At 37.2% G+C, this 12,363-nt stretch overlaps 1 protein-coding gene across 9 annotated transcripts in view; it reads left to right on the top strand.

Moving 5' to 3' along the window:
- Nucleotides 1-12,363, top strand: part of ARHGEF12 (Rho guanine nucleotide exchange factor 12) — a 220,213-nt gene that overhangs the window by 189,900 nt on the left and 17,950 nt on the right. For all 9 annotated transcript variants that reach the window (XM_036028379.1, XM_036028377.1, XM_036028373.1 and 6 more), the window contains 3 exons: nucleotides 2,121-2,246; nucleotides 3,786-3,900; nucleotides 11,847-11,947. In XM_036028379.1, the coding sequence (XP_035884272.1) occupies nucleotides 2,121-2,246; nucleotides 3,786-3,900; nucleotides 11,847-11,947 (342 nt within the window). The remainder of the gene's footprint in view (nucleotides 1-2,120; nucleotides 2,247-3,785; nucleotides 3,901-11,846; nucleotides 11,948-12,363) is intronic.

The following is a 12,363-nucleotide window of genomic DNA, read 5'->3' as shown; positions in this document are numbered from 1 at the left end:
TAGCCCTTTTATTTTTAAGATTTTTATTTATTTATTTTTAGAGATAGGGTAAGGGAGGGAGGGAGAGAGGGAGAGAAACATCAATGTAGGGGTTCCCTCTTGTAAGCCCCCTACTGGGGACCTGGCCTGCCACCCAGACATGTGCTGTGACTAGAATTGAACTGGTGACCCTTTGGTTCTTAGGCCAGCACTCAATCCACTGAGCCACAGCAGCCAGGGCTGATTACTATGGCCTGGTAGTATAGTTTGATATCAGGTAGGGTGATTCCTTCAACTTTGTTCTTTTTCTGGATTGCTGTGGCTGTTCTGGGTCTTGTGTGGTTCCATATAAATTTCTGGAATATTTGTTCCAGTTCTATGAAATATGCCATTGGTATCTTAGTAAATATTGCATTGAATTTGTAAATTGCTTTGGGTAGTTAATTCTTCCTATCTGTGAACACAGTATATGCTTCCACTTACCTGTATACTTCTTTCTTTATTCATTGCCTTATAATTTTTTGAGTATAGGTCTTTTACATCCTTGGTTAAACTTTTTCTCTAGGTATTTCTTTTTTAAGCAATTGTAAGTGAAACTGTTTTCTTATTTTCCCTTTCTGATAGCTCATTATTGGTGTATAAAAGTGAAACATAATTCTGGATATTTATTTTGCATTCTGTTATAGAGGACCCTAAAGATTCCACCAAAAAAACTACTAGAACTGATAAAAGAAGTATATTCTTGACCAATGTGATGGACCTGTAAAAAAATTGGAATGGGCTAACCAATTACATTAGTAACCATTAGTTATAGATGGTTAATTTAGGGCAGTGCAGAAATAGTAAAAGCAAAAATCATAAATATGCCTTTAAAATTATTATTTCAAATAGTTTTGGATAATTTATTTTTTTGTGTTTGTCCATTAAGATCATTTTTCGGATACTCAAGCTACTTGTAAAACTACTTAACAACTGCTGGAGGTTGATGACATTTATTTTCTCTTGTAAACCCAGTTACTATGGTAGTATTTGTGTGGCAGAATTGACGTTCCAAACTACTGTCAGTCTTATTTTTTAAAATGTTGACTGTCATTTATAATAGAATAAGAATACAGCATTGGAACAACCTATTGAAATGTCACTTAATATGTGTCCTAGTTGAAAAAACACTCTGACTTTACCTACAAATACACTATAAAACAGTTTTTAACAAAATATTTTCATGTACAAACTTTTACAATTATGGTTTTAAAGGGACGATTATATCAAAAATTTATTTATGAATCATAAAAGCAATTATTAGAAATATAAAGCTGGTTAAAAAGAATTTATTCAACCTATACTTATAAAAGCACCTATTGGAAGTGAAGCACCTGTTAGGTGTTTTGTTGGAAACATTAAAATTATCAGTAAAAAGTATTATTTTTTAGCACAGAGATTCATAGGTTCATGGATCTTCCGCAAGAGAGAGATTGATGGCATGGATAGCTAGCCTCAGCACAGGTGGAGCAGGGATAATTTAATTTTATTGCAATCCAGAAAAGTTTTGACCTGACTTGGGTTTTATACTAAGCAATAATAAAAAGAGCCATTTTTGTGAAGGTACCAGATTCTAAGAACATGAAATTTTAATCTCAGTATTTTTTTCTTTTATACTATATTTTTAAATTTTATTTATTTATTTTAATTAAATTTATTGGGGTGATATTGGTTAATAATATTACATAGGTTTCAGGAGTACAGTTCCATGATACATCATCTGTATATTTCTTTGTCCACTACCCAAAGTCTCTTTTAAGTGTTTTTTTATGTATGTCTCATAATTTCCAAGGTGTCAATTGTTCTAATATAGAAGTGGTATACACTGAAAAGTTAATAAGCGTGGGAGGCTACAAGGAAGAAAACATTAGAGTATAATTAGAAAAGGTTTGAATGTGTCAGAGTCAGATGTTTTTAATAGAGAAACCTTGATATTCCGTATATATATATATATATATATATATAAAAGTAGTTCTTTGTTTCTTGTTTTTTGAGAATATTTACTGAAATACCAAAAAGATTGTGCATGTCTTTCATTTTGTCTGGCCTTTTATCAGCTAAGTATTCCATTGTCTATTGTATTCTTTGCTTTCTTGGCACAGTTCAGTGGACCAGGGGAGGAGAAGTTGAAACACGCTGCTGCTACCTTTTGCAGTAACCAACCTTTTGCCCTGGAAATGATCAAATCTCGTCAGAAAAAGGATTCTCGATTTCATACTTTTGTGCAAGTGAGTTGACTGTGTCCTGTAGGAGAAAAAATGATGCAATTAAATTAATTATGGAATAAACTGATGAATTCTAAGTCTTTTACAAGCATTATATCTATGTTAATGTTTCTTAAATCTATGCTCTCTTAAATTACTGGAATAATGACAAATAAAGAATGCATATCATGATTAAAATACTTAACATAGACGTTCACATTACCATAGAAATGTCCAGAAGTGGCCCATGTATACTATTAAAATAATATCAAAACATAAAGAATGGGTTTATATCCAGCCCAGGGAGCAACATAACAACAATCATACTTATTGAGGTATATATTGGTATAGAGGAAGGGTCAGTAAGCTACAACCTGCTGGTCATATCCATCCTCTTGCCTATTTTTGTAAAGAAAGTTACATTAGAAAACCGTATAGTAGTTTTTTATCGTTGTATAGTAAATTACCATAAGCATAGCATAACTTACCACAAGCATAGCTTAAAACAATGCAAAGTTATTATTATATCAGTGTTTTTGTGGTTCAGGAGTACAGGTGTATAGTTTACCTAGGTTCTCCTTTCATGCTTTCACCAGGCTGAAATTGAGGTGTCAGCTGGAGTCAGAGACTTAGGGTCCTCTTTTAAGCTCACTTGTTAGCAGAATTCATGTCATTGTAAATGTATAACTGAGATTTTTGTCTCCTTACTATTGTTGGCTACAGACTGTTCCTGGTTCCTATAGAATGCCCATATTTGTTTGCCATATGACCCCTGTAGGCATTTTACAAGATGGATATTTGCTTTCTTCCAAGCCAGTAGGAAAGCATCTCCCTGGTAGAGCTTTCCTTTAAATACTCCTCTAAATAAGTCAGACTCACCTAGGAGAATGCTTAAAAGTCAGCTAATAGTAACCTAAGCAAAGGAACAGTATGCTATCATATTCCAGGTTCTATCCACACACAAGGGAAGGGGATTATATAGGGTGTATACGCCACAGGGGGAATTTTGGGAGCCATCTTAGAAACTTTTAATACACATAGTCATATTCTTTGATTTACATGTTATCCCTGGCGCTTTGGTTCTAAAACAGCAAAGTTGAAAGTTGTGATAGAAACTACGGTATGCAAAGCCCAAAGTATTTACTATTTGGCACTTTACTGAGAAGTTTGCAAATCCTTGCTGTAGATGAGCTGCTACTTTCAGACTGGTGACCCATTGTGCCTACTTGGGATGGCAGCCAGCAAATTAGCTGACTTGTTTTGGGTAGGAATGCCAATTATAAGAAACTGTAACTAGATTTTTTTAATATGTTAAGATAAAACTTTTATCCCAAGAAAGTGGTTCTAAGAGTTGATTATGAATGTGTTCAGTCCTTGCTTAAACAGATAACAAAGAAGCCATTGGTTTAGGAATAAAAAGAGAAAGCAGAAGTATATTGTGGCAGTGGTATATTTTGGCATATTTTAAGTCTTGATTTGATTACCAGAATTGTGATGCTGTAGATACTTACGTGACGAGTATATGGTAGAACTTAAAATTCACTAATTTCACTTTAATTTTAGGATGCTGAGAGTAATCCACTCTGTCGTCGTCTGCAGCTGAAGGATATCATTCCTACCCAAATGCAGAGGCTTACTAAGTACCCTCTTCTATTGGATAATATTGCCAAATACACAGGTACAACATATTCACTGAAATAAAAGAGCTTAGGGGAAAAATAAAACAAAATTCTGTCACAGCATTCTGGTGCCTAGAGGTTTCCAAATAGTAGAGCAAAATTTTCTAGTAAGATTCAGTCCAATCTTCAGGATATTTGCTATAATGGACTCCACTGTTGAGTATAGCACAGGGTTTGTCAGTCTGGATTATGGGCTAAATATAACTAATCACCTGTTTTTGTAGTTCTTTAGAACATAGTCATGCTCGTTTGTTGACACACTGTGCTTTTGCACTACAAAAGCAGAGCTGAGTAGTTGGGACAAAGACCATTTGGCCTGCAAAGTATAAAATGCTTTTTACTGGCTCTTTATAGAAGTTCACCAATTCTTCCTCTAGCATATGTCATATTTCCTTTGAAGAAGGCTAATATTGGATTGAAGAGATGTTTTTTATCTGTATATGAACTTTCATTAGCCCAGTTGATCAATGCATTATAATTTCAACTCTTCTGTTTTAACATAAATAGTGGAGGTGCGGCACTACCTCTGTTGGTGCAGGGACCAAGACTCTGCTCTGCAGCCAGCCAGCACATCAGTCTTCCCACCAGGCTGTCTTCCATTGCTGCTGCCGCAGAATCAGTGACACTACTGCCCACCTCCAGAAAATCTATATGTTGAACTTCTGGCCAAGATAGAAGTATAGGTGGATATGTTTTGCTTTCTTGCACAACCAACGGAAAGACAACCACCAATTTAAAAACCAAAAACAACCATAACTGCCAGAAAATCGAACTATATGGAAGTCTGACAACCAAGGAGTTAAAGAAGAAATATTCAGACTGGTAAGCGGGGCAGAGGCAGGCAGCTGGGGTGAAGATACGCGCAGCAAGGCAACAGACTAGGCCAGCGAGGTGGTGGCTGGTGGACAGAGTGGTCCCACATTCATGAGCCTATAAGCTGGGAGGAACAACTGGTGAGCAAGACAGACCGTGCAACCTGGGGTTCCAGTGTGGGAAAATAAAGCTTCAAGTCCACTGCCTGTAAAAACCTGTGGGCATTGTGGCGATGGCAGAAACTGCCATCCTCACAGAACAGTTCATTGGAGAGATCCAGTGTCCTAGAATGTACACAAGTTCGCCAACCCGGGAATGAACAGAGGGGCCAGTTTGCTTGTGGGTAGTGGGGAAAGTGATTGAAAGTAGGGCGAGAGCAGAACAAATGACATTGTTTCCTCTCTCACCTCTCCCGCACTCAGCACCACAATGCACTGTGATGGGTTGTCTCTGCCCCTTACTACAGAACAGGTGTGCGGAGACAAAGAAGTATAGCCCAAATGAAAGAACAAATCAAAACTCCAGAAAAAGAGGAGATGGCCAACCTATCAGATGCAGAGTTCAAAACACTGGTAATCAAAATGTTCACAGAATTGATTTGAGTATGGACACAAAATAGAGGAGGGACTAAAGGCTATGCAAAGTGAAATACAACAAAATATACAGGGAACCAACAGTGAAGGGAAGGAAACCAGGACTCAAATCAACAATCTGGAACAAAAAGAAGAAATAAACATTCCACCATAACAGAATGAAGAAACAAGAATTCAAAAAAATGAGAGGCTTAGGAACCTCTGGGACAACTTGAAACATTCCAACATCCAAATCATAGGAGTGCCAAAAGGAGAAGAGGAAGAGCAAAAATTGAGAACTTAATGAAAAAATAATGAAGGAATACTTCCCCAGTCTGGTGAAGGAAATAGACTTTCAGAAGTCCAGGAAGCTCAGAGAGTCCCAAAGAAGTTGGAGCCAAGGAGGAACACAAGACACATCATAATTAAGTTACCTAAGTTTAAAGATGAGTAGACAATCTTAAAAGCAGCAAGAGGAAAGGAAACAGTTACCTACAAAGGAGTTCCCAGAAGATTATCAGCTGATTTCTCAAGAGAAATCTTACAGCCAAGAAGGAGCTGGAAAGAAGTATTCAAAGTCATGAAAAGCAAGAACCTGCATCCAAGATGACTCTATCCAGCAAAGCTATCATTTAGAATGGACGAGCAGATAAAATGTTTCCCAGATAAGGTCAAGTTAAATGAGTTCATCGTCACCAAGCCCTCATTGTATGAAATGTTAAACAGACTTACTTAAAAAGATCAAAAATATGAACAGTAAGATGACAGACAACAAACACACAACTATCAACAACTAAACCTACAAAATAAAATAAAAAACTAAGTAAACAACTAGAAGAGGAACAAAGTCACAGAAATGGAGATAATATGGAGGGTTATCAGCCGGGAGGGGGAGGGGAAGAATGGGGAAAAGGGTATAGGAAATAAACATAATTCATGGGTACAAAATAGACGGGGCGTAGTTAAGAATAGTATAGAAAATGGAAAAGCCAAATAATTTTTATATGTATGACCCATGGACACAAACTAAGGGGTGGGGTAAATGCAGTAGGGTAGCGGGGTCCAGGGTGGAAGGGGATAAGGGGGAAAAAAATGAGATAATGGTAATAGGATAATCAGTACAATATACTTAAAAAACTTTAAGTACTGAATAAATTTTACAATTGAGCTTTAAGGCTGTTATAATTAATTTTCATTAGTAATTTTATGCAAACTCCTGTTATTTATGCCTCAGAACTTGAAAACACTCATAAGCATGATTTTTATATTTTAGTATATTTGTTCATTATAATTAGACTGTGTTTGGAGGATTGTAATTTTGAATATTTTGATTTTGGTATTTAAATTGTATACCTCAATGTATATTTATGTTGTATACCTCAATATAACCCATCATATTGTAGCAAATTTCACATTTTATTTATTCATTTTTAATTTTTAAAATTTGTTTATTGATTTTATTGTTTTGCTTTTTGTTGTTGTGCAATTACCGTTGTCCCCATTTTTTCCCATTACTCTCCCTCACCCTGCCCACATCCACCTCCCACATTCAATCCTCCAACACACCCATTATCTTTGTCCTTTGGTCCATTATACATGTTCCTTAATAACACTTCCCCTTCTTTGCCGCATTATCCTCTTCCCCTGACCCCTCTGGTCATTGTCACTTTGTTCTTAATTTCCATGTCTCTGATTATATTTGGCTTGCTTGTTTGTTTTTGTTGATTAGGTTCCACTTATTGCTGAGATCATATGGTATTTGTCTTTCAGTGACTGACTTATTTTCTTAGCATAGTACTCTGTAGGTCTATCCATGCTGTCATGAAGGGTAGGAATTCCTTCTTTCTTTCTGCTGTGTAATATTTCATTGTGTAAATGTACCACAGTTTTTTGATCCATTCATTAACTGATGGGCACTTGAACTGTTTACAGCACTTGGCTATTGTAAATGGCGTTATTATGAACATTGGGGTGTATAGAGTCTTTTGAATTGCTGTCTCAGGATTCTTAGGGTATAATCTTAGTAGTGGAGTTGCCAGGTCAAAAGATAGTTCCAATTTAGTTTTTTGAGAAAATTTCATATTGTTTTCCACAGTGCCTGCACCAGTCTGAATTCCCAACAACAGTGCACTAGGGTTCCCTTTTCTCTACAACCTCACCAGCACTTGTTGTTTGTTGATTTGCTTATGATGGCCATTCTGACCTGTGTGTAGTGCTATCTCATTGTGGTTTAAATTTGCATCTCTCTAATAGGTAGTAATGCTGAACATCCTTTGATATGTCTCTGGGCCATCTGTGTGTCCTCCTTGGAGAAGTGTCTGTTCAGGTGCTTTGCCCATTTTTTAATTGGGTTGTTTGTCTTCCTGGAGTGGAGTCATGTGATTTCTTTATATATTTTGCAGATCATCCCCTTGTGTGACTTATCACAGGCAAACATATTTCCCATACAGTTGGTTCCCTTTTCATTTTGCTGATGTTTTCTTTAGCTGTGCAGAAGCTTTTTATTTTGATTAAGTCCCATTTATTTATTCTTTCCTTTATGTCTCTTGCTCTAGAGGACATATTGGTAAAAATGTTGCTGCGTGGAATATCTGAAATTTTCCTGCCTATCTTTTCCTCTAGGACTTTTATGGTGTTGAGACTTATATTTAAGTCTTTTATCCATTTTGAGTTTATTTTTGTGTATAGTGTAAGTTGGTAGTTGAGTTTCATTTCTTTGCATGTAGCTGTCCAGATATCCCAACACCATTTGTTGAAGAGGCTATTTTTACTCCATTTTATGCTTCTTCCCCTTTTGTTGAATATTAATTGACCATACAGACATGGGTTTACTTCTGAGCTCTCTCTGTTCTGTTTTATTGATCTATGTGTCTGTTCTTAAATGCCAGTACCATAGTGTTTTGATTACTTTGGCCTTATATATTTTGATGTCAGATATTGTGATCCCTCCTACTTCGTTCTTCTTTCTCAGAATTGCTGTAGCTATTCAGGGTTGTTTATGGTTCCATATACATTGTTCAAGTGTTTATTCTGTATCTGTGAAATATGTCATTAGTATTTTGATAAGGATTGCACTGAATTTATAGATTTTGGGGGGTCATATGGACATTTGATGATGATAATTCTTCCAACCCATGAGAATGGTAATGCTTTTATTTGTGTCTTCCTTAATTTTTTTTCAGTGTTGTTTAGTTTTCTGAGTAAAGTTCTTTTACCTCCTAGGTAGGTTTATTCCTAAGTACTTTATTTTCTTGTTACTATAGCAATAGGGATTTTTTTTCCTAATTTCTGTTTCTGGTATTTCGTTTTTGGTGTGCAAAAATGCCTTCACTTTCTGAATATTTACTTTGAGTTCTGCCATTTTGCCAAGTTCATTTACTAGATCAAGTATTTTGCAGGCATAGATAAGGTTTTCTGTGTACACTATCATGTCATCTGCAAACAATGACAGTTTTGCTTCTTCCTTTCCCATTTGGATACCTTTAATTTCTTTTTGTTGTCTGATTGCTGTGGCTAGGACTTGCAATATTATGTTGAATATAAGTGGTAAAAGCAGGCATCCTCCTCTTGTTCCTGATCTTAGTGGGAAAACTTTAAGTTTTTGCCCATTGAGTATGATGTTGGCTGTAAGTTTCTCGTATATGGCCTTTATTATGTTGAAGTATGTTCCTTATACTCCCACTTTGCTGATTGTTTTTACCATAGATGGTTGCTGTACCTTATCAGATGCTTTCCTGAATGTATTGATATGATGGTGTGATTTTTGTCTTTCCTTTTGTTTATGTGAGGTATTTATTGATATGCAAATACTGTACCATCCTTGAATTACTGGGATGAATTCCACTTGGTCATGTTGTATGATCTTTTTAATGTAGTACAGGATGCAGTTTGCCAATATTTTGTTGAGGATTTTAGTGTCTGTGTTCATTAGCAATATCAACCTGTAGTTTTCTTTCCTTCTTGTTTCTGTATCTGGTTTTGGGATTAGGATAGTGCTGTCCTCATAAAGGAGTTGGGAATTTTCCCTGGAATAGTTTTTGGAATTGTCTGAGAGGATAGGGTTTAGATCTTCTTAAATGATTTGTAAAATTCTCCTGTGAAACTTTGTGGTCCAAGGCTTTTCTGTGGGTGGAGGTTTTTGATTGCTGCTTCAATTTCACCAGCAATTATCGGTCTGTCCAGGCCTTCTGGTTCTTTATTCAATTTTGGAAGTTTATATTTCTAGAAATTTGTCCATTTCACCCAAGTTTTCAAATTTCTTGGCATAGAGTTGTTTGTAGTAATCTCTTACAATCCTTTGTATTCCTGTGGTGTCATTTGTAATTTCTCCTCTTTCTGTAACCACGGTATTTCACCCAACTGGCCACTGTTTATAAAAGGTGGAAAAGAAATGACTCTTATTGTAGGGGGAAAAGAATGGGAGCTGACTTAAGAAAGAAAAGCACTTATGTGAGGTTATATGGAGGAGAGCTAGTGAGAGTAAGGGATAGAAACTTGGCATAGTGTGAGAGAAAATAAAATTTACAGCAGTGATTATTCCAGGAAGATGACGATATGGATTGAGACTAGGGAAGGGTGCTGTGTTGGATTTGGAATAACAATAGTCTGATAACAAATATATAATCTGAATAAAAAGTACAAGGCCAAGAGTAGTGAGTTATTTGGAATACAAGTGAAGTGAAAGAAGAAAATTAAAATGCAACATGAAAAGGAGAATAAAACAAAACAAAAACACTAAATGGAATGAAGTAAGATAAGTTAAAAAAAACATGCAAGTTCTGCTGAAGAGCCAAGTGAAATTTGTCTCAGCTCTTGGTGTTCACCTTCTGACTTATTTCTCCGTCTGTCTCTTGTTTTCTGTCCTGTCCAGGTCTTACAATTAACAGGGGGAAAAAAACTAGCCTGCCCAGCTAGTTTTGTAGATCTTCCAGTTTTCTGCAGGCATAGAGTGGCTGGGCTGCGTTTTTTCTTTTGCTGTGATTCTACAAGCATGGTGGCTCACTCTGGGCTAGTATAGTCAGAGGTGCCCAGTTTCCAGCCCAGACCCTCAGAGCACTGTGTAGCCTGCACTCTCCACTGAGCATTTGCACCCATCCATCACAGATAAGCCACCTCATTTTGCACCCCTTTGATCAGTCCATGAGGTTCCCAGAGTGGGAGCAAATTGAGCCCCCACTCCTCCCTTTTTGTTGACTGGGACAGCTTTAGGTAGGTCCCTGCCAACGAAGCACCTAAGTTCTTTTGAAAAAAGTCTCTTTGGGCACCATTGCCACTCTGAGCCACTGCACGGCTTTCCACACAGTCCAACCCTCTGGCAAATCCAGAGTTCTGTTTGGGTCACGCCCAGTTGCAACTCACCTCCTCTCCCAGGTCTAGGTGTCACCAGGATCCCCCAAATTCTCTGGCTATTTCCCAACCAGTGACCACAGATCCAGCCTGGGTACTCTGTTGGCTGTGTGTCACTTGCTACCTTTTCCCCCCCCGACTTAGTTCACCCCACTGGACACATCGTTCCTGTATGTGTCCATGCCTCTCCTGGCATGAGTCTGGGACTTCCCCTCCATGGGAGGAGAGGGAGCCTGTAGGCTGCTATCACTGACCCAACTCTCCTCCAATGTACCCACAATAGCCGCAGTCTCTGCTGCCAGGCCTAGGAGCCTTCCCATTGGTCTATAAAACCTCCTTACTGCCCTTTTTGAAGGGTCCTCTGCATACTTTGGCTTCCAAACTTCATTTTGACTGAGGTTCTGTTGGCTGTTCACTTTGTTTTTTAGAAGATGGGCTAAGTGTCCTAGTTGAGTGCACAAGCCTGTAGACTCAGTTCCCAACTATATAGCTGCCATCTTCTTAGCCTGTTTATTGATTTTAGAGAAAGAGGGAGGAGGGGGGAAAGATAGAAAAAGAGACATCAATTTGTTTCCTCCCATACGTGCCCTAACTGGGGCCACTACGTAGGTGTGTGCCCTGACCAGGAATTGAGCTCCCAACCTTTTGGTGTGCAGGACAATGCTCCAACTAACTGAGCCACACCAGGCAAGGCCAAATTTTATCTTCTTTTAATGATACAAATTTTCTAATGTATTTTATTTCTATAAATCTAATTTCAAATTCAAACTTACTTTGGAGTTATTTTGAATTATTTTGTATTATCATTCAAAAATTGCTCAATGGATACACTGTACATAATCATGTAGGCTGTGCACTGTGATATTTTAGTGGGGAGGGCTCCCATTTATATTGCTTATGTGAATGAGACCGACTCCCTGGAATGTGTAACATTGATGCTTGATAGTTGATACTTGGTGTAAAACATCTCTCCTTGTGTTGGGTTCCTATACTATGATTTCTTTTTAAAGATTAGTATTTATGTTTTAAACTACTGTCATAAGTAGTTTCACGCATCCAAAGACTACCTGAATTGAGATTCTTCCATCGGTCTTAGCCTGGTATGAAAATATTCAGGATCTTAGTATGTTCTTTTAACTGTTCAAATAGAATGATGTATATGATATCATTATTTTCCTTATATGCTCCATTTTGGATTTCTTGCCTTTATTTAGAGTGGCCAACGGAAAGGGAGAAGGTGAAGAAAGCTGCAGATCATTGTCGTCAGATCTTAAATTATGTAAATCAGTCTGTCAAGGAGGCAGAAAACAAGCAGGTAAGAAGGGAAAAGCAAGATACAGGATGAGGTAGTAAGAATATTAAATTAGTGTTTCTTGGAATCCGTGAAATAATAATTAAAAGGTGGACATTTGTTAACTATTCATGTAGTATGTGGGTCTGTATCAATTTGTGGCAGAACATCAGAGTTGTACTTGATTTTTTTGAGTATCTCTAGTTGCTTATTTGCTCATTCATTCATCTACTTGTATGCTGAGTGTAGGGTATATAATGGTTGGAAAAAAATGAGTACAATAATTGCCCCCACTGAGCTTGTTTTCTAGCAGGATGGAATAGCATTGAACAGATTATAGTGCAACTATTCAGTATTTTATATCACTTGTGATAGCTTCCACGAAGGAGAATTTCAGAATGCTAGGAGTGTCTAACTTGGAGGGGTAGGACTAGGCTAGT

Source organism: Phyllostomus discolor, chromosome 6 (assembly GCF_004126475.2).
Source record: "Phyllostomus discolor isolate MPI-MPIP mPhyDis1 chromosome 6, mPhyDis1.pri.v3, whole genome shotgun sequence".
NCBI lineage: Eukaryota > Metazoa > Chordata > Mammalia > Chiroptera > Phyllostomidae > Phyllostomus > Phyllostomus discolor.
Note: the sequence above shows the minus strand (reverse complement) of the source record. Positions and strands in the feature narration are given on the sequence as shown.